Raw genomic sequence first — 21906 nt, 5'->3', positions numbered from 1 at the left:
CTTAGCAACAAGTAAGTCCTCAAAATTAAAAAATGAAATAAAAAAGGCTTAGGATATAGTTCAGTGATAAAGTGCCCCTGGGTTTAATCCCCAGTAAACCTCCCCTCCACACACACAAAAACAGAGAGAGTAGAAACTGTAGTACTAGCAAATTAAATTAATCAAAACATCTTTGTGAATTTTTAATTAGATTAGCCCTATTTATGTAAGATCAGATTTTCTAATAAAAATGCTGCAGTTGCACCCAAATTAAATGTCCCAAACTACGAAGCTAAGAGCTTATTGAAAATTCACTGTGGTGTCTCACTCTTTATAGTCAGTGAGAGTCCTGAGCATTTTTTTTGAGGAATCTCTTTTTGGAGTTAAGTTCCTTGTTGGTTTTTCAGATACAACAGAAAGGTGGGCACAGGTTTTGGTATCAAAACCAGTAACATTAATGAAATTTTAAACTTATTGGGTATGTCTACAGAAAAAAAGCTAAGTGCACCTTAGGAAGGGTTTATCCTGGAAAGTGGTGGAAGAGGCAGAAGGGTGGAAAGAAGGTATATGTTTCCTGAAACTACCAAAAGTTTGTCCATATTGATGAAATTTGATTACTTGCTCAATTTTTTTTGGCCTAGATAAATAATATTTTTAAACACATTTTTAGAAATTAAATAATATAATCACTACTGCCTATAAGAAATGATATTACATTCTGCCTATCAGTGTGAAATGTGGCTTCAAGCCCTTAGACACAGAGGCAAATCATGTATCACCCTAGAAGAAAGCCACCAGTGATTTTGGAAGCTAACCTTCCATGAAAAGGGTGAATCATTAAGGAATGATTTGTTCCACTTGCAGATGTGATAGCCACCCAGAGAACAATGCCTTGGCCCTTACTGTCTGCTGGGTTCTTCCTGAAATCAGAAAGAATGCTCCTACCTCAATCTTCTTTTTTACATGTATGGAAATCTTAAAGGTCTAAACCACTCCTCAGGGCTCCTTTCTCAGGTGCAAAGTTTACCTTGATGTATGGGCTGTTGCCACTTCAAAGTTTTTGTTGTTGTATTGTTGTTTTATTTTGTTTGTTTCCATTCTTCTGAGAAAGTGACCTTCTGGAGTTACCTACAAAGTTCCTCAGAATTTATCATCTTGTCTGGAGGACTTTTAACAGCAAGTCTGAATAATAAAAGGACCTACAAAAAGAGACTACTCCTAAAGGAAGCTTAAAAAAAAAACATATCAAAGAGGGACAGAGGAGCTTAAGCTTTCATTATGGACCATCAGGACCCATAAGCCAAAGCCACTGCCCAGGTGGTCAGGAACAAAGCAAAGAGGAGGGCAGGGCCAGTTTACTCTACCTGTTTTCCTTCATTCAGCCTCTATTTGGCAAACAATGTATCAAGGGCCTGGTGTACTTATTAGTACTGTTGACTAATAAGCGGTTGCCACTGAATTTCCAGTTCCATGGGAAACATTGAAAAGCAAACTAGGAATCACTTAGCAAGTCGTTGGTTGAGTAAAATAAATCTGGAAGCAATTTGAAGAGAAATTGAAATTAAGACAAGGACATTTTTGGTGATTTGAAAGGCTAGCATTTTTACAACTATAATGTAAAATTAAACAGGAAGCACCTTGGGTCAAATAGTTAAGGGTCATTTTCACTGGTTCTGTAGTAGTATCCTGCCACCTGTTGAAACAGAAAATAATTATAACCCAGGCCAAATCCAAAATGTCTTTAAAGGGGAAATGTATAAAACAAATATGAAAAAATCACTGATCATGACTATGACCACAAATATTAAATGTTTCATTTGCAATCTCACAAATGATTTGCCAGAGCATGAAGGAAAGCTTAAGTTTGAATAGTTTGTTTAAAATAATATCCATTCATCCACTTTTAACCATAAAGTTAAAGGAATGCTTGTAGAAAATTAGGAAAATACAGGAAAGTATAAAAAAGAGTACGAAAATTTCTAACCTATCATTGAATGCAAAAGTGAGGACAATTGAGCTCCAAACACAAAATGCCAAAATAGCCTGGTGGTTTGTGAGCCCTGGAGTGAGTGACAGCTGATTCTCTGATGTGTGTTCTTTAGCTTTGACAGGCCCTGGCCTTGTTCGCATGGTGGCAGTTTGTGCTGAATCCATCATAAGGCACCTGGACAGACTGGAGGAGGTCACCAATATGTCGGGCTACATTGACGTGCTGACCCTCATGCGGCGCATCATGCTGGACACCTCTAATATGCTTTTCTTGGGAATTCCCTTGGACGGTACTGAACTTTTCACTCTTGTGATTTGACATTCTGCCCTTGATGAAACAAGAGGATGAGAGGGATAGCCAACTAAACATGTGCTGTTTTGTACAATTCTCTTGTTTAAACATTTCTAAGTATTCCTAAGGCACCCCATCCCCCAATGTTTCTGTCTTGTTCACTTATAAGATATGAATTTCCATGAAGTAGGGGGCCAGACTTTCTTTGGTATCTATCCTCATTGCTTTAAGAAATAGCATTCTACTCTGATTAAGACTTAGAAGATAATTTGGTCATTAACGTATCCTACCACCAATAAAACAGGCATATTTAACCATTTCTAACAATTCTTTTGGGCATGATACACATGTGTGTGTGTGTATATACATGTACATATATGTGTGTATACATACGTGTATATATGTGTGTATATATAGAGAGAGATATAAAAGCTATCAAATATGAAAACTTGATTCTGTTTGATAAAAATGGTGGTGATGCTGCTGCTGCTGCTGTTGATGATAGAAATGATGACAATAGCTGCCATTAATTTAGTATCTACTATGTACCAAACAATATGAAAGATTGCTTTCCATGCATGCTTGTCATTTAATATTTATAATAATCCTGACAAGATGTCTCACTTTCCTTACTATGTTACATAAATGAATACTAAAACTTTTTCACCAAAAAGCAATGAAATAATTGAATTAAATATGTTAATTCCATTCTATTATTGATATTACATCCAGGTTAATGTGATTTTTCCTGAATTAATTTACAGCAGTGTTCATTGATTCACACTTTCATTCAGTAAATACATATTGATGATCTATTTTATGCTAGGCACTGTTCTTGGTTCTGGGGATACAGAAATAATACAGGTGAAATTTTTACCTTCAAGGAGCTTACATTCTAAGGGAGATATGGACAATAAAACAAGTAAATATTGAATAATTTATTAGACAATAATAAGTACCTTGAAGCAGGGTAAAAAGACAGAGAGCAAAGCAGAAACAGTGGGGGTAGGCATGGCTGATGCAGAACCAGTGATCAGGATAGGAAGAGGACATCTGAACGTGGCCTGTATGGAGTGAAGCCACAGCCATGTGCAGATCAGAAGGAAGAATAGTCCAGGCAGAGCAACCATACATGAAATTTAGCATTTGCCCAAACAGCTGAGCTAGACCACTCATGGCCTGGTTTGTGGCATTTGAGCAGGTAGACAAGCTGTAAGCTTTCTGTTTCTCCTCCCCAGCTCCCATAGCCTCTTCTCTTCTGCTCTAACTGGTCCTTATTAGAGCTAGAGAAATTTCATCTGACTGCCAGGTGGATAGGAGCCTCCATTCACTCTGAACTATTTTAGTCACACCCTCTTGCTTGGTCCCTTTCCATCCTGTTCTACATACCTCACTGCCCTGTTCCTTGGTTCTCCCAAGTTTCGATTGTTAGGAAGGATTCTGTAAAGGGAATTGAAAATCTCTCTGTTAACTCATGAGTACAGAATGTGATGTCAGAAAACCTGCATAGTGCATATGGGGATATGTTTATTTCCATTTACACTGGGCACCTGTTAAACTCTCAACTTGCCTTTGGGACCCAGTGCAACGAAGAAGAGCATCATCCTGAGATCAGACAGAACTGGGCTCCAGCCTGAGGATCTTCCTGTCCACTGGCTGTATGATGTTGGTCAAGTCTCATTTTCTATGAATTGCAATTTTTTCATATGCAAAATGATAAAACTACTACTCCCCTGGTAAGATGACAAGAATTAAATCAATCCTTTGTAAAACACCTAGCATGGTGGCTGATATTTGATACTTGAAAAATGTTTAGTTTTTGTCTAGTGGTACTCATGTGACTAAATTGTTAACTGGTGATGGAACCTTTCTCAGCTTAGAGCCCCAGACTGGAAGGAGAATCTGTAGGGAATATTCTCTGCTCAGAATACTCTTCTTAGGCTCACATTTTGCTCAATGGCTCTATTTTTGTTTTTGTTTTTCAGAAAGTGCCATCGTGGATAAAATCCAGGGTTATTTTGATGCATGGCAGGCTCTCCTTCTCAAGCCAAACATCTTCTTTAAGATTTCTTGGCTATACAAAAAATATGAAAAGCCTGTGTAAGTAACACAAGTTTGGAAGATTTATAAGTGCAATCAGAAAGGATTTTTTTATTTCTTATTTTCCATTGTGTCTTTCCTTTTGTTGGCCTCTTTGGTAAGTTTTACATTTCTAGAGCCCATGGGGATTTTTGATTAAGTTGCCAATGAAACACTAATAGCAATTTGGCTGTTTTTAGCTAGATGAGAGAGTAAAAAAAGCCGTTGGCCAACCAGCTTCTCAGCCAGAGTGCTGAGTGTGTGGTCCGAGAGCTCATTTCTGGAACAAGGACACTGCAGTGTACTTGAGAAAGGTTGGCTAATCCTATCATTAATATCTGTGAGAACTCTCTTTTCATATCTGGAAAAATGGAAACACAGAACCAATTTGTAGTTGTATTGCCTTCTGAATGCATTTAACATAATTCAAACCAAAGAATTGATAGTAGTCCCCAAAGAATAATTTCATAATGACTATAATGAACTTCAATAAAATGTGTGGTTTTTTTTGTTATATATTTTTTGTTTTGGAGGTCCTGAAACTGTCATTAAATGGCATTGTTTTAGTCTTAAAGTAGTCCAGTAGAAAACTGGACAAATGCCCCAAAGCTTACAGACTAATTATGGGTTTTTAGAGTACAGCTCCCCAGCTACCAAACACTGCCTTCTCTGACCACCAGTGGGAAACCATGGGATCCAGAGGCAGAAAGTCCCAGTTTTTATCCTCCCCTACCATTTAGAACTAAATGGCCTTGGGGAGTTATTTAAAGTAAAACATAAACCCCTCTAGAGTGGGAATATAGGTTTATGAGGTCACATATATAGAGCAATGAGCTCTAAGCACAGCAGAGTGGGCATTAAATATGTTAATTTCCCTTTTTCCTATATTTATATCTTCTTTAAGCATCCTTAACCATCTTAAGTTCTTCAATTCTAAAATGTCCAAGAGTTTTTTGAAGACCAAATTTTATCCTTTCTGTGGATTTTGAAATTCAATAATATTAGCTTCTGGGGAGGAACCTAACTTGATGTTGCTTTACCTGGTCTCGATTGGTTGGTGAGTTTTAGGTAAATGATTTGCACAGTTGGTTCTTTACACATTTCCTTTTATTTCACAGAGCTTACTGTGACTTTAATGAATTAGATAAAGGATTTATCTCTTCACTGTGATCAAACTTGGTGGTGGTGGTATTCTGGAGAGTTTCATTGTGTTCTTATAAGTTATTAGTTTAGCCTTGGCCTTGGCCATAGAACAAAGCAGTAAACTGTATATTTATTTCTCTCAGAAGTCTATAGAAAGGAGCTCAGCAGCATTTCCTCTGTATATCACAGTTGCCAATGATTAGTGTACTAATTTATATCTCCTATAGTAATACATATCTAGAGAAATCTTTTCATCTCTTCTACCTAACCCTTAAAATAATGTCAGTACTTTTTAAAAATACATTTATGGGAAGATAAATGGACACCTACCTCTACCTTTATTTGATTTTATATTTTTGCTTCTTTTAATTCCAAATATCATAGTAGTATTGTTTTCTACGTTTTGTTTTTGTAAATGTAAAGCTTTTCAGCCCCATAATACCTTGGAATAGGTGTTTATAGTCTAGGCTGGTAGCCTAGTCTTTAAAAATGTATTCAGAATTCCAAACAACTGATTCACAGGTACATTCTCGATATACATGCTTGTAAGTCAGAGATTTCCTAGTTCCTGAAAACTGTTATTTAACTCATTCTTCCAGTTTTGAAGGGCATATAAATTCAGATGCATACATTTATGCAGTTATTAGGGCCAACTTGTAACTTGAATAGAAAAGATCCTAATTTGCATTCACAGTCCACTAATGCAAAATTTTGAATTCTGGCTCAGGAAGGAAGTATATGCTCAATAGTGGCTGCAGTTCTACGAAAGAACTGTTTATGAATTCAGAATGTAGGGGTATCCAAATACCTTCCAGGCCATTTTGGGGCTAGTGCTCCAGTAGAAATGCTATCAGCATTCTAAGTCTACTTGTAAAGAATCATCATAGCTCACCAATTGAATGGATATCTGTCTTCCTTATGTAGAAGATGCTCAACCAATATATGCTGAATAAATGGATCGGTAGGTGAATGAATGAATGTGAATACATCTTTTGTAGATATCTGGAAGGGTGTGTATGTGTGTGTGTGTAGGTACACTCAATACATGCATTCTCATTTACAGTCACACAATTACTCTCTCTTAAAGTGTTTAAATATCTTCCTTATGATGTTCAAAAGAAATTTTTTTAAAATGAGGAACATTGATGGAAGATTCGTCTCTTACTTGATGAACTATACTAAAAATAGAGGCTATTGATTTGTGACCATATCAATAAGAATTTGAAATAAAGATATGTACATTTAACGTAACACAGAATATTGTCCCCTAGGATGAGGGAACAATATGCTTACACATGAACACATACATGTAAGGACTAAGACAAGAATGGAATTTAGACCTCAAGGTGACCTTATTGTTCATCTAGTCTGGTCCTTTCACTTTAAAGGAAACATAAGGCTCGTAAATGTAAAGTAGGTTACATAGAAAGTGAGTAACCTGGGCTAGAACCTCACCGTTTGTCCAAGGAACTCTTCCTTTACCACAATAGGCATACACATATTTATGCTACTACTTATTCCTAGTGCTTACAGTATAGCAAAAGTCACAGGTATGAGAATAAATATCAAGAATAGTACCCACCTGAGTTTACTGTCTAGTACAGGAATTTTATACTCAATAGTCTTCAGGGCCTGGCAAGTAAAACTGGGCTATGAGGCTATAAGAAGGCAGGAAATGGAAGTGCCTACGACAAACTGAAGAGTGCTTGCCCCAACCAAAGACATACATGGGCTCTTACTTTAAACACTGCCTACCAAATCAGAAGTTGCAAAACATGGCTGAGTGTAGCCTTTGGTATCAGTGTTTAACCCTTAACTAAAAAGTCACAGCTTTAATTTTACTACCTGTCTAGATATCTTAGTTAACTCTGATGTCTTAACATAAATTATAAACAAATGTAATTTAGGAATGTTAGCGAAGAAATAAAATATGAATTTCTTTATTCATGAGCACCACTGGCTTCAAGGGAAGCAGAACATTTTGTTTAAACACACAGCAAAACAATGTTTTTCTAGAGGCTTAAATTGAGATTATATTTTGACTTTTTTTTCCAGCAAGGATTTGAAAGATGCCATAAATATTTTGGTAGAAGAAAAAAGGCAAAAGGTTTCCACAGCAGAGAAACTAGAAGACTGTATGGATTTTGCCACTGAATTGATTTTTGCTGAGGTACTGATCTAGACTAACCATAATTCCCTACCCAACATGTTATGACTGTTCATGCACATGTGTATGTAATTCCCTTTCATAATAGTTGCATATTTCTGCTTTTAAGTATTTTCCCTAGAAGTACTATAAACCCAACCCAAATATCCCATGTAGACATTCTAGGAAAATTGGTCTTTAAAACTGAAAACTCTTCTGTACCACAATATAGCATATGAAATCAGGAAGGAGGAATATTAAAGACCTTCAATATAATCATTCCTCTGTATTTAAGGGAGTTCATCCAGAACCCTTTTCAGATACTCCAATGCAAGGATGCTCAAGTCCTGTATAGAAAGCAGAACATTTACATAAAATCTACACATATCTTCCCACATACTTAAAATCATCTCTAGATTGCTTATTTGAATACAGTGTAAGTACTATGTAAATGGTTGGTATACTGTATTGTTTAGGATATAATGACAAGAAAAAAGGTCTCTATATGTTTACTACAGACACAATTGTTTTTTCAAGTAGTCTCAATGTCCAGGTGGTTGTTGAATCCATAGACTGGAGCCCAAGGATATGGAGGCCAGACTACGTGTAGATAATTGTCTAAACTGTTCATCTTTCAGCTGTAGTTTGTCACGTGAAATGTTCATAGTCAATTATAGAGACATGTAATTTCTATAATTTCATTTTATTGAGGTTGTTGAGCTTGAGGGTCACTTCCCCTCATTTATTGAAACTGATGATTACTTTTTCAATTTTCCCCCTCTTTGAATTGTTCAGAAACGTGGAGATCTGACAAGAGAGAATGTGAACCAGTGCATATTGGAAATGCTGATTGCAGCACCTGACACTATGTCTGTTACTGTGTACTTCATGCTGTTCCTCATTGCAAATCACCCTAAAGTTGAAGAGGCAATAATGAAGGAAATACAGACTGTTGTTGGTAAGAATTTATCAAATAAATAATAGAATTTAAAAGATAATCCTTTTGATTGTCAATTTCTTATGTCCTAAGAAGTTGATGTCAAACACAGAATTCTTTCTATAATCCACTTGGAGAAAAATAAAACCAGTAATTCTGTCATAGTTGGACTAAGCCAGGTAGGTTGAAAAGATGGTTCTTTCTGTTTTTTACTATAAAAATAATACATACTCATTGGGAAAATTCAGAAAAAGGAGAGATGTTTAAAGTAGAAAATTATAGTTCCCAGTCCTTTCCACTGTCCTTCCTGACTTCATTGTCATTCCCAGGGCTAACCAGTGTTAATTATTTGCTGTTTATTCTTCAAGATCTTTTTCTTTGTGTATACAAACCCAACTCATGGTTGGATTTGTCTTTCAAAAACTTGGGATTGTGAATGCTATGCCTGCTTTATCAGTTCAAAGGCCTTTGTGGGTCCACCCAGGAAAAATGGCTGCTATTTACAGCATTGTTTTTGGATTTCAAGCCACTCAATCACAAATGAACTTCCAATTGGTGACAGAAGGAAGGGGAGACAATAACAGCAAAGACAAGGGAGTGAAAAGTTTCCTTCTGGACTCCAACCCAGTGAGGCTCACCCTCATCCCTGATGCCTCTCCTCCTCCTCTGCAGGGAGTCACAGGTCTCCCTCTACTTTTCCCCACTCTCTTTCCATGGTCCTGCCTATTTCAGCACCATCCTATAGTAACTCTCCACAAAAGGATTGCCACAGTCATAAGAATCAGACCGCCTTCTGGGAAAAAACAAAGGTCCTTATTTGGAATCTCCTTCATATTGGTAATCTTTGCAGGAACACACTTGGGCTGGTGGGAGGGAGAGGACACATCAAGCCCAGTGGAGTGAAGAGAAGGCTGGAGTTCAGGGCACAGAGGGAAATTGCTTTTGAGACCATAATACATAAGCCTTTAATATAACTTTGATACAGTTTCCTCAAGAGGTGAAACGTGTTTGTACTTATTGATGTTCCCCTAATCCTTCAGCAGACCTCTGCAAAGACAGAAAAACAGCATAGCCACTTGCACATATGTCTGTCCTCCTTCCTATACTCATTTGCTTCCTAGTGGATGCCTTTGGTCACCTTCCCCATCATCCTCCCTTCTACCTCTCCACCCCAGTTAAACATACTCCACTACATCCTTGGGTACAAAGACCAATACATGTGGGGTAGGGCTTCTTACTTTGGTTAGAGTTCTCTGACCAATTAGACCATTCTTAGATGGCTTAGTTGTACAGGACACAGGGCTGACTCAGAACCCTGGGCCAGTTCTGATTCTTCAAAAGTGGTGGTCCATTTGAGGAAATGCTGAAGCTCTGCCACCTCTGGGACTAATTCAAGCCTCTTTGAGCAATGCCATGCCAGTCTGAGGCAGTGAGTGTGCCATCAATCCCCAGTCCAACCAGGACTGATCAGAAATACCTAATTTATTTTGGAGGGGAGTTCTTGCCACACTACTGTGAAAGGTTGTTCTTGATGAGATGTGGAGGGAATATCAGTGAGACATGTGGGCAGGTGACTGTACAGTAACCAGAGGAAAAAATGTTGTTGCAATGGATTAAATCCACAGTCTCACTTTGACTGTGCAGCAGCCCATGCACCCTTTTGGGGGACGGTTGTGCTGTGAGTTTGCTCACAAGTTCAGAGAGGAAATGAATGACTCCTAGAATTTAGAGTTATGTGCAAAAGTCAGATTTCAGAAGCCAGGCAGATTTGAATGGTGTATGAAGGGAACTAGATATGGTCCACAGGACCCCTTTGAAGAGGTAATCGGCCCCTCATCTTCAGCCCACTGTTGCCCTATGGGAGTGTGGGTCCAGTGTTTCTGACTTTTCAGGAAATCTCAACATTTCTATGAAATCTTCCAGGTTTTAAGATAACTGTCTTGATATCTGAATTTTTATAGACATAATTGTTTTTCAGTCAAAAACAAACTGTTCTATGGAAAAAATAGAAGTGTCAGTACCCAACATATATTGAAACTAACATTACCTTTCTTGCCCACTTTTCTCTCACAGGTGAGAGAGAGATAAAGATTGACGATGTGCAAAAACTAAAAGTGATGGAAAACTTCATTTACGAGAGCCTGCGGTACCAGCCCGTAGTGGATTTGGTGATGCGCAAAGCCTTACAAGATGATGTGATTGACGGCTACCCTGTGAAAAAGGGAACTAACATTATTCTGAATATTGGAAGAATGCATCGACTCGAGTTTTTCCCCAAGCCTAACGAATTTACTCTTGAAAATTTTGAGAAGAATGTAAGAGCCCTTCTTAAAACTGAATGTGCCACTCTCGGCAGTTTCAGCTGTTGAATCTGCTCTGGGTCTGTGTTTGCACCACACGCTTTTCATTCTTTTTACCCATTCCTGTTTGCCAGCTCACTCGGAGCACACATGTTCCCTGGCCTAAGCCACGGCTACCAAGTTCTTGCTTAAGACAAGGTTGCTGGGTCTCCAGCTCTGCAAAATATCTAAGTGGGAGCAGCATGGTGGCTCAACATGTGAAAAATCTAGGCCCCTAATTTTGCTAAAGTGAGATAAATTATATTGAACCCAGTGAATCTACTTTTCTATTTAAACTAATCACTTTGTCATCATCCAGATTGAGCTAGCACTATTTAAGCAAAAGAAATCCATTTCTGCTTTAGATAGAAATTAAGTGAGACCAAAAGATCTGACTTTGGTTCATCAAATAGCCTTATGAGCAGCAGGTCTCATTCTAAGTAAGACTCAATAGAGTGGAAGAGATTCTGCTTTTTCTATACTTGATTTATATTGGAGATTCTGCCTCCATTCTGTCAAATTTTAGGCAACAGTATTTTTTTTTTATTTTTAAAAAATTTTTTAGTTGTCAATGGATCTTTTATTTTATTAATTTATTTATACGTGGCACTGAGGATTAAGCCCAAGACCTCATGCATGCCAGGCAATTGCTCTACCACTGAGCGACAACTTCAGCCACAACAGTATTTTTAAGCCTGAATTATCCAGATAATTCAGTGCTCTCTTTTCCCACTTGCATATATTGTAGAAACATAAAGTTAATTCAGTACTTTAATTTATCCTGTTTCTATATAGGCAATCTAGATAATATCACTTAAATCAGTCAATTAGTAAAAAAAAAAATGTATTGAACATCTATGTGCCAGGCACTATGTAAATTCAGATGCGAACAAGACAGACGGACATGGTCCTCATTAATTTTCTTCATAACTAAAAACAGATGCGTAGTACTGGCATGTTTTGTCTGCATTTGCCCCTTTTTATCAGGCTTATATGGCATCACACAGAAACAGTCTTTGCGTTGAAGACTTGCAAAGCAGCAGGAGAGCTGTGGGTACTCTCCAGAGCTAGTTGAGTATCCCAGCATTGCCTGTAAAAAGTTGATTTGCTTTGCTTTACTCCAGCTCATTTACATGAATGGCAAAAGTGGAGACTGAGGATGAGTCTGCACAAAAGGTGAATCACAATAGATCAGAAAGGGGTTTATTTATTCAGTCCTTCAAGTCAGTGAATAAGCAGTATGGCTGAGACCCCAAAACAGAGTGTTCTGACTGACCAGTGTTTTCAGAGTGAAATCAGAGACTGTATTGTATGACTCTGGCCTTGAACACTCTGGCTAATGGTCTGATCATTTTCATAGGTTCCTTACAGGTATTTTCAGCCATTTGGCTTTGGGCCCCGCAGCTGTGCAGGAAAGTACATTGCCATGGTGATGATGAAAGTTGTCCTGGTTACACTTCTGAGGCGATTCCATGTGAAGACATTGCAAGGAAAGTGTGTTGAAAACATACAGAAGAGAAATGACTTGTCCTTGCACCCAGATGAAACAAGCGACCTGCTAGAAATGATTTTTACCCCAAGAAATTCAGACAAGTGCATCAAATACTAAAGAAGGTTGTTCAGTGACTACTCTGGAGCATTTCTCATCAGTAGCTCACATGGGAACCATTCACCTTGCCAGGTAATATCATCCTCACAGTGAACATTTGGGCCCAAGGCATACCTCCTATGGGCCTTCAGAAAGATGGGAGCTACGGGACATCTACCCTCATCCAAGCTAGAGAACCAGGATGCAAGAGAAAAGAGGCCATGGGGAAAGTAGTCAGTGGAGAAACTACAGTCCAAAAGGACCAATTCCACAAAATATGCTTTGGAAAAGATAAGTAATCCACTACACCTACATCTGGTTTCCTACAGGATCTCCACTGCCCTGCCCCAGGGCATTTTAATGTCTGGGCAGAAGCACTGGAATTGATTAGAAAATCCAGGCCAAGTCTGAGTACCTAGGGCCAAACACATCTGCTAGTGTGAATAAAACAGCTTTCTTTTTTCTTTTCTTTTTCTTTTTTCTTTTTTTCTTTTGTGATGATAGAACAGCAACATTCAGACACTTTGAAGAAATACTTAGACAATTTCAGCATTTGACTTTTCTCATGAGTTAGGCCTAGTTACCTATTATGTATCCACATGTGATCTGTCTGTGGCAAAAGTTGAATCAAAGAATATCCTTTCCCAGTCTCTCCATTCATGTCTCAAATACCTCTGCTATAGTAGGTATAGATTCAGGTAATATAAGCTAACTTAGTAATAGCCTGGGTAAAATATAACTAGGACTCTACATCTGATATCAGGGGGTAGGGGATAAAGGGTAGAAATTACATGATGTATTCCAAATTCAAATAAAAATCCCTTTTTCATGTTTGCATTGTTGCTCAGCTCCAAAATAGCATGGCTAACAAGAGATGACTTTAAACAGTCGCATAGCCCTTACCACAGCATCAGTCATTTAGGAGTGAGAAAGCCCTCTGAATCTGTATCTAATACTACAGCCCAGTGGTTTCTGACTTCTAAGGAGTGCTCCTGTCACCTCATTCCTTTCACATTGTCTCCCTCCCTTTCCTTCCATGCCCCCAAATCCAAGGGCAACAATCAGTAAGGAACATGGTTGATGTAGAACCCCTGCAAAGCATTTTTTAAAAAATCCTACCTCAAATTTAATAGTTACCTTAGAAATTTAACAGTTATCTAGTTTATTGAATCATTGTATGTAGCCATGGATAAAATGTACACCTGGAATTTGTTCTGTATAAGGAATCAAATAAATGGGTCAATTTTCCAAATACCACTTTACTTGTGTTTATAGTCACTTCGAGTGTATTTATTGGATGTTACTAAAAAACTGAGAAATTAAGCTCATTTACAAATATGTTAATATGTCTACTGCATCAACAGCCATCACATCCCATCTGAGCATCTCTCACAGCCTACTGTTTAACAACAAGGCAGCTGAGTAGAAACTGAGTATAAGCTCCTTGAGAGAAAGAGCTGTTTTCTTTCTCTTATCATCTGTCCCCATCCTCATCACCCTAGTCTCTCCATATTTGCTGTCAAGATGAGTTTCAAAGAGACACTCTTGCCCATAGATACTTTCAATTGACCCAGAAAACAAGCTAAGAAGAGGCAAGTATTCTAACAATCAAGGATGTGCATTAGTGGAGAAGGAAATACTTGAGCTTGGAATTATTTGGATTCTCTCTATGGTCTAAAGATACCTGGAATATGCCTGGGTACTCGAGCATGTCTGTGGTTAGATCTAGACAATCCTCCAAATAATTTAAACCCCTGAGAATAAACCAGAATTTGAGATTTAATGTATTGATGTTAATTCACCGGATGATTATGGACATGCTGTTCACACTGCCTCTGGTTAGAGTTGTGTGGTAGAGGAAGAGGCTGGATCCATTTCCCTCACTCATCCAGAACTTCCCAAACACTTGTGTATTTATATGTATAAATGTAGCCAAGGCCTATATCCATACAGTGAAATGAGAGGTTGAAATACTTGTATATAGATAATGCAGCAGAAAATATGTTGGGGAGAATCTGGAAGTTGGGGGCTGAGAAACATGGTTTGAATGATCAAAGCAAGCTCTCCTAGAATCAAAACATCTGGGTAATTGTTGAACTCCCCCCCAACACACACACTTAGCCTGTGTAGAAAAACCCCATCTGTTTGCACAGGGTTAGCCTAAGAAACTTGGAATACCATTGGCTTTTCAGTAGGTTGATGGACATATATTTGAGAGTCCTGCCATCTCTTCAGACTTTGCCTCATTGTTAAGTACTTAATTGTCACTCTTTAATGTGTTGTCAATTCTGTTTTCATCAGTTCTGAAGAACTAGAATGTGTAAATTGCCAGTGAAATGCATGCATATAAGGGCTCTATGACTGTCAAATGTTAAGGACAATAGTACCTTCATATGCTCTCAGGTGTGCCAGACACTCTCACTCCAGTGCCTTCATTGAGATCACACTTTTATCTCACCCAAGTAGAAAATAATCAAATTCAGAAAGCCCTCTCATTATTGAGAAATGCCAGTTGAAAACTGTTATTTTTATTTCTAAGCAGCACTTTTCTCTGTTCAAGTTGCAAATATTCTACATGAGTGTGTAGCATTGACCCACTGAAAGAATGCTTACTGGACCTTTCTGTCTCCAGTGTCAATTGGGCTCTGGGGCTGACTCTCTGACTTCCACTTCTAGAAATGCTTGCTAAATTAAACTTGATAATGAGTTGAACAGAATTTATGATACTTATCAGTTATACAATTATTTAATTCTCCCAACAATATGATGAAGTAAGTATTATCCCCATTTTACAGATAAGGAAATCCTCCATCTATTTTTATTCTCCTGTAAAATGTAGCCAAGGCCTACCTGCTTGGTAGTTTCCCTCTCCTACCCACACAATCCAACACATGTGTCCAATGTCTCCAGTTCCATTATCAAAAACTGTTCTTGGGGCTGGGTCTGTAGCTCAGTGGCAGAGCACTTGCCTAGCGCGTGTGAGGCACTGGGTTCGATCCTTAGAACCGCATAAAAGTAAACAAAGACATTCTGTCCATCTACAACTACAGAAAAATAAAAATTAAAAAAAAACACTCTCAACATTGTTTTAGCCTGCTAAAGTTATCTACCTAAATTATAAAGCAAAGCTAAGCCTCAAAATGTTATCTTCCCTTTCATAGAGGTGCTTTTCCCCCTAGAGAATTGCACAAGAGAATTATAGGCATCAGCAGGCACGGCTGGTGGAAGGAAAAGAGGAGGGGGAGGAGGGGTCCCTTCCAGATACCCCTAAAAGCCACTTCACCCACATGTGAAATTGGTCCTACCTATACAGTGTTTCAGCCATAGGTGTTCCTAAATCCAGAATGTCCATAGGAGGTAGGCAGGTAACATGTCAGATGATCGGGCAGCTCTAAGAATAACCTGTGTGGGAAAGAGAATGCTGAGAGTAAACAAATTCAATGTTCCTAAAACACAGTGCCTGCCAAAGCATACCCATCCTTGACCTGCATTGGGCCTGTGGCTCACAGTTTCTAACATCAACCCCTTCACATGGAGTATTCTATGTGTACCCTCTACCCACCCACTCACACACCCAGTGAGGAAGGAAGAAAAGTCCCCATTTCACTGAAGCAGAAACTGATGCACAAAGAGGTTGAATACTTTGTCCAAAGACACACAGTAAATGCCAGATCCTGGGGATGCACATCTGGGAGCTATTTGATTTCACCCAGCTTGACTTCTCTGCATCATTGTACATATCCTGATGATTATTTGTTTGCCCTTCACCAATTCAAGCCTAAGTAGAGCCATTTGTAAGTATGCATTAGGCCAGAGGAGCTTTATAGTAATGTCCAACACTTCCATTAAGTTACTAATGTGCTTTATAACACCAATTTTCCCCCTTTGTGTTTAAGCCCTGATAGTAATTTAATGCATATGACACTCTCACTTTCAGGTCAAACATGCAATTTGGTCTCTGAAAAGATGATTTGAGCATCCATTGTAAATGAACTGGAACACTCCAACCCCCCAAACACTAATATGTCTGCATGTGGCCCTAACATTGCCACAGGGGGAATGAGGATGTTTGTGGAACACATTTGGCTCACAAATAATTATCTTATTCCCTACTTGGACTTCTGAGTAAACCAATGTATTTGGAAATAATCTCTTTTTCTTAGTGGTTTCATATCCAGACTAATTGAATCACTAAGATCTCAATAGTATCTCCTTCACTGCTAAGATTCGCACTCTATTTGGGCAAGAGCAACCCTCTGGCATGTTTATCACCTTCCCAAAATGCAGCCACTACTTTTACCACTCATGCAGGTCTAGCAAGCAGGCAAAGAGAAATGAACTCTCACTCTGGAGAAATTCTACCCATGACAATGCAGGAATGGCCCGGGCGTCTTTGTGCATGGTCCTTGAGGCAAGTGACAAAGAATTACTATAAATCATTAAGAATCCAGCATATCAGGACAGCAAAGGTGCTGAATGTCCTTTCTGCTCTGGTGGCCCTTAGGAAAATGAGAATCTTTTCTTTTTCTTCTTCCTCCTCCCTCCTCCTGACTCAGAGGTCTTTCAAATTGTTCATTTTGAAGAAAATACTGTCCCTTAAGAGGTCTATATATACATATTGCCACATCAAAATAAAACTATGTTAGCTTAACAAAAAATCTAAAACCAATTTTGTAAATCTCCAGAATAGTGTGGCACTTCTTCCTATGCTTAAACAACCTCCAACTTACAACAGAAGCAATTTATTCTTGTCCTATTAATCACTTATTTCTCCAACAAACATTTATTGAACACATATTACACAGCAGGCCCTGCTCTAACTTCCTGTTCCTTTGCACCTTACATGTCAAAACAAAATAAGTAAGGTAACAAATAATAAACAAGATTATTTTAGGTAATGTAAGGGCTATGAAGGAAATAAAGGGAATGATGAGATAGTAATGTGGGAGGGCCCTTATTTCAGAATTGGATGCCCAAGCATGGTTTCTCTGAAATAGTGAAGTTAAAGCCAAAAGGGCAAAGAATAATCAACCAGTCAAAACCTGGAGAACAAAGTTCCAGGTAGGGGGAACAGCAAATGAGAGGTCCTCACACGGGACCAGTCATGAGTCTCTGATTATATACACAGTGTGACTGCAGTGACATTATCAAAGGGAACATAAAACAAGGTGACATTGGGAAGATGGGAAGACCTCTCTGGGCCTCAAGGGACATAGAAAGAAGCTGAATTTTAAGTAGGAGGGATATACTGGGTCTAGGTCATTCTAACTCTCAAGAGCCACTTGGTAAATTTCAGGAGTTCTGTGAAATGGTTAATGTCAAGTGGGCAGTTTGTAGAAGTATTTATACCATGAAAATTGGCAATTATTACAAATTCAGGCTCTTTTCCTTTCTTCTAGATTGCCCACCAGGATAGCCAGTTGTTAAATATTTCCCAGCACACCGCTAATACATGTGCAAATTAAGCGCAATTGAAAGTCATTAGAGGGTTTGAGCCGGAGGAGGACCTGGCTTGGCTTGTGTTCTGTTCAATATGGCTGGCTGCTGTATGGATAATAGTTCTTGTGGGATGGGAGTGGAGGCCAGGGGGCTCAATAGAAGAGACTCAAACCCAACTTTGCAGACCCCAATCCAGCCATGGGCATTTAGATCGCTTTTACCTTTTGGTCATTGTAAATAATGCCCCCATGAACATGGGGCATATACAACTACCTATTCAAGGTCTTGCTTTCAATTCTTTTAGTCATACACCCAGAAATGGGATTTGAATTCTAGTTTTTGAAAATGGCTGAACCAATTTACATTCCCTCCAATAGAGCGCAGGCTTCCAATTGCTCCACATCTCTCCAACACTTGTCATTTTCTGTTTGTTTTGATAGTAGCTATTCTGATGGGTGTGAGATGGTTGAGAACCAATTTATAATCTTCAATTGGATTAATCCCCCCACCTCAATTCTGTGTCTAGGCTTGTTCTTCTAGGCAGAGGAGTCAGATGGGGAATTCTCTCAAAATTTGTATCTGGCCTATGGAATTCAAATGAAGCAAAAAACCAGACTTTCCCTCTGGTTGACCTGTCAGATTTAAACATTAGTCTCTACCAGCATGGGCTTTAAATCTCTGACATTCAGCAGAGCTCTGATGGGTGGGTGCTCTGGTTCCCCTGTACCTTACTCCTTTTGTAGATTCTTGCTCTCCACTTTCACACTTAAGGTTTCCTGCCCTCTGATCTCAGGGTTACCCCAACACACAGAGAGGGGTGAGAAGTGAGGAGGAGATTAACTCCCACACACATTCTTCAAAAGTGGCATCTTTCCATGGCTGTTGAAAAGATATTACAGAAAGCAATGAGAAGAAAAGAGAATGAAACATCAGATCATGAGGCAAAATAGAAGGCAGACAGAGGAAAGTGTCTTCTTTGAAGGGTTGCTTTGCCTGTCCCAGGGGCCCTCCCATCTTTATCTTTCTTACTCATTCCCTTTCCTTATCCTTATGCATCCCACTCCTCAGGATAAACAGGTAGCCACACCGAGCAGCTGGACAGTGCCAGGAGAAGCTGGTGCTGAAACCTCCCTTACAGCCAGTTAGCACTCTCCTTAGCTGAATTCCTCAGACTGACAATGTGACCTCTCTCTGTCTCATTCATCCAACCAACTGGTCCTGGAGATTCAACTCGGGCTTGAAAATCATATAAACATGTATAATTTTCATGGAAAATAAAATACATTAGCAAAGTAATCATGTCATCCATGTGGCTAAAACCTTTTATGTATTGGTCTTAAATAATTCATAATACTTTTTCAGTGCATAATATGGAGACTTCATCTATACAGAGAAAGTGGAGCAAACAGTTGAGGATGTTCTCCTGTGATTGACAGATGGGTTAGGAAAGGGGCCCTGAACTTTGCCACAAACCCAGATGAACTGCAAATATACAGGCCCTGGCAAGCACAGTACAGAGCAACCAGCAGGTTACAAAGTGAAAGGAGGACCTTGTTCCAAGTGGCCAACTCAGATTCCATGTCGCTGGTACCTCTACTCACTGGGTCACCCCCTCTGCCACCAGGTCCTGGATCTGTGATCAGTGCCTCAGTTGTCTCTCATCTCTCCTGCAGATTGGGTTCTTCCCATGACTTAGATGGGGCAGCAGCTATGGAATGGCCATTAGAGGAGGGAAACTAACTTAATAAAGCTGGAGTGTTGGGATGGTGAACCTGGAGAACACATTGTATAAGGGGAAGTGATGGAGGAAGAATGGGTCACATGATGGATTGGAGAAGGGACAAGGAAGTGCTTAAGTATATTAACCCTGGGGATGCTCTGGAGCACTGTGTGCCTGAGACTTGGAATGATGGCCAGGACTTCTAGAACAATGGGTCTTCTGCATGACAGACGTGTAGAAGTTAGAACCTAAACTTTAAGGGTGTTCCAGCATAATCAATGACAGAAAAATGGCATTATCTATTTATAATAGTAAATAAATTTAGGGCATTATCCAGGTATCCTCAGAGATCTCAGATTTTGAAACAAATGCATTTATATTTCCCCCAAATATTTGCTTCACATAGTTTCTACTGGTTGTTCTACCTATGCCTGAATTGACATAGGAATTTCCTACGATTCTATTACTTTATACATTTCTAGAATCTTCTATTTTAATTATTTCCAAGAATCTAAAGTTACTGGACACTATAAACAATAAAACTTATTAATATAAAAGAATTTTGGGGTTCTCATTATAGTGCAACCAGGACTTCTATTTCTTCAGGTCAGCTGATTGCTTCCTTCTGAGGGTGCTGGTCATGTCCCTAGATATCTCTCCTGTGGTTTTTCTTTGGACACTTGGCCAGTATCTATGATTTGGGTGCTTTGAAATGAAGAGAACTGTGCCCTTCACAGTGTGCTAAGGAGGGCATCTAAGGCTGTGTCCACAGATTGCTGGGAACAGACTGCTCCATTCCTGTGCTGCAGCCACTGCCTCATAAGCCCCTTCTGCTTGGCAGTCACATTTATACTGTGGGTGACCAGCTTGTGAAATGGACCTCTATACACATGATTTCAGTGATTTTACCAGACAAAATACTGAGCAAGTATTAGGTGTTATGCAGTGTCGTGTTAGGAGTTGTAACTCCTAAGCAAAAGAGGCAGGAATACAGGGCAGAGGACACCCAGGGGACATGTAGGGACATTGGCCTTCACCAATGTGAGGGGTCAGGGCAGCAAGAATTTTTTTCAAACTGTGGCCCAGATGACTGAGTGAATAGAGTCCCAACTGTATGTGATTTTACAAATCCTCCAAGACAACCTCATCCTTTGTAGTGGTGATTGCATTGTGACAACTCTTAATTTCATTGTAACTATGTGGTATTTAAATCTTCAGTGGGGTTTGGGGTCTTTGCTTTAAATGTGCCATCAAAGGCACTAGGAGTTTAAAATGTGTTTGAATGATGTGACTGTATCGAATTACCATAAAGTGTGTTTGAAGTGAGCAGGAAGTTAGGGACACTTAGGCAGGAGCCTTTTAGGCCAGTGGCATTTGTCATTCACAGTCAACATCATTTCTTATCATTTCTCTTCAAAACTGTTCTCTGAAGGCAATGCCAAAAAAAAAAAAAAAAAGGCATTCTAAAAATGTTCTGAGCAGTGGCAGAATGATTAGAATAACAGTGTGACCCCTCAACTGACTGTAGAGATTTTAGAATGTCAGCTGATCAGACAGGCACCTTCCTTTAAAATGACACCTCACTCAGGCCCCTGTGTACTGACTACTCCTTTAGAGCGTCATGGTATTTCCTAACCTGAGGACAATTTTAAAACGAGATTGCTAATGTACCTAATACTTGAGATAAAAGAAATTCTTATTTTTTAATCAAATAAAATGCCATTTGCTTTGTAGCCAAAGTCCAAAGTCAAAGCCAAAATATGAAATGCAGTTAGGATTGAATGCTGAAAATAAACAGAAAACAAAGGAAAGGTGATGAGCTGCCCACTGTCCATTCTTGCCCTGTCCCCCAAAAGTCAAGCCCTGTTTGTTGCCATTTTTCTCAGTAATGCAACTTGGGTAAAGTTGCATATAAATGGAGTAATATGCTATTGTCCCTGTAGTTTTTATTATCTGATTACTTGAACCTGTTCAAGTTTAAGGGAGGAGGACAATCTCTCCAGGGATGCTGAGAAACCCAGTACTGTCCCTCAGCACATCATGGTCATTGTGGACAATGACGTATCTTTAATGTGAATGTATCATTTGGCAAGTGTGGTGTTGATAAATAAAGTGCTACAGATTTTCCTCTTTCCCTCCTCGAGGAAACTATCCATATGTTACAAATTACTATCTCTGTTGTAGTTGTGAAGATTTATTTCTTCTCCAGAGAATCCATAATTAAGAGCAGCTACTGCTTCTCAAAGTGTGTGCAC

At 39.0% G+C, this 21906-nt stretch overlaps 1 protein-coding gene across 1 annotated transcript in view; it reads left to right on the top strand.

The window, feature by feature from the left end:
* Positions 1-12513, top strand: part of Cyp19a1 (cytochrome P450 family 19 subfamily A member 1) — a 29736-nt gene extending 17223 nt beyond the window's left edge. The window contains exons 4-9 of the mRNA XM_076848571.2: positions 2082-2258; positions 4246-4360; positions 7538-7652; positions 8424-8586; positions 10639-10880; positions 12265-12513. Of these exons, the coding sequence (XP_076704686.1) occupies positions 2082-2258; positions 4246-4360; positions 7538-7652; positions 8424-8586; positions 10639-10880; positions 12265-12513 (1061 nt within the window). The remainder of the gene's footprint in view (positions 1-2081; positions 2259-4245; positions 4361-7537; positions 7653-8423; positions 8587-10638; positions 10881-12264) is intronic.
* Positions 12514-21906: the final 9393 nt, after the last annotated feature.

This window comes from Callospermophilus lateralis, chromosome 3 (assembly GCF_048772815.1).
Source record: "Callospermophilus lateralis isolate mCalLat2 chromosome 3, mCalLat2.hap1, whole genome shotgun sequence".
Taxonomy (NCBI): Eukaryota; Metazoa; Chordata; class Mammalia; order Rodentia; family Sciuridae; genus Callospermophilus; species Callospermophilus lateralis.
The sequence above is the reverse complement of the archived record's forward strand: the minus strand, read 5'-3'. Positions and strand labels throughout refer to the sequence as shown.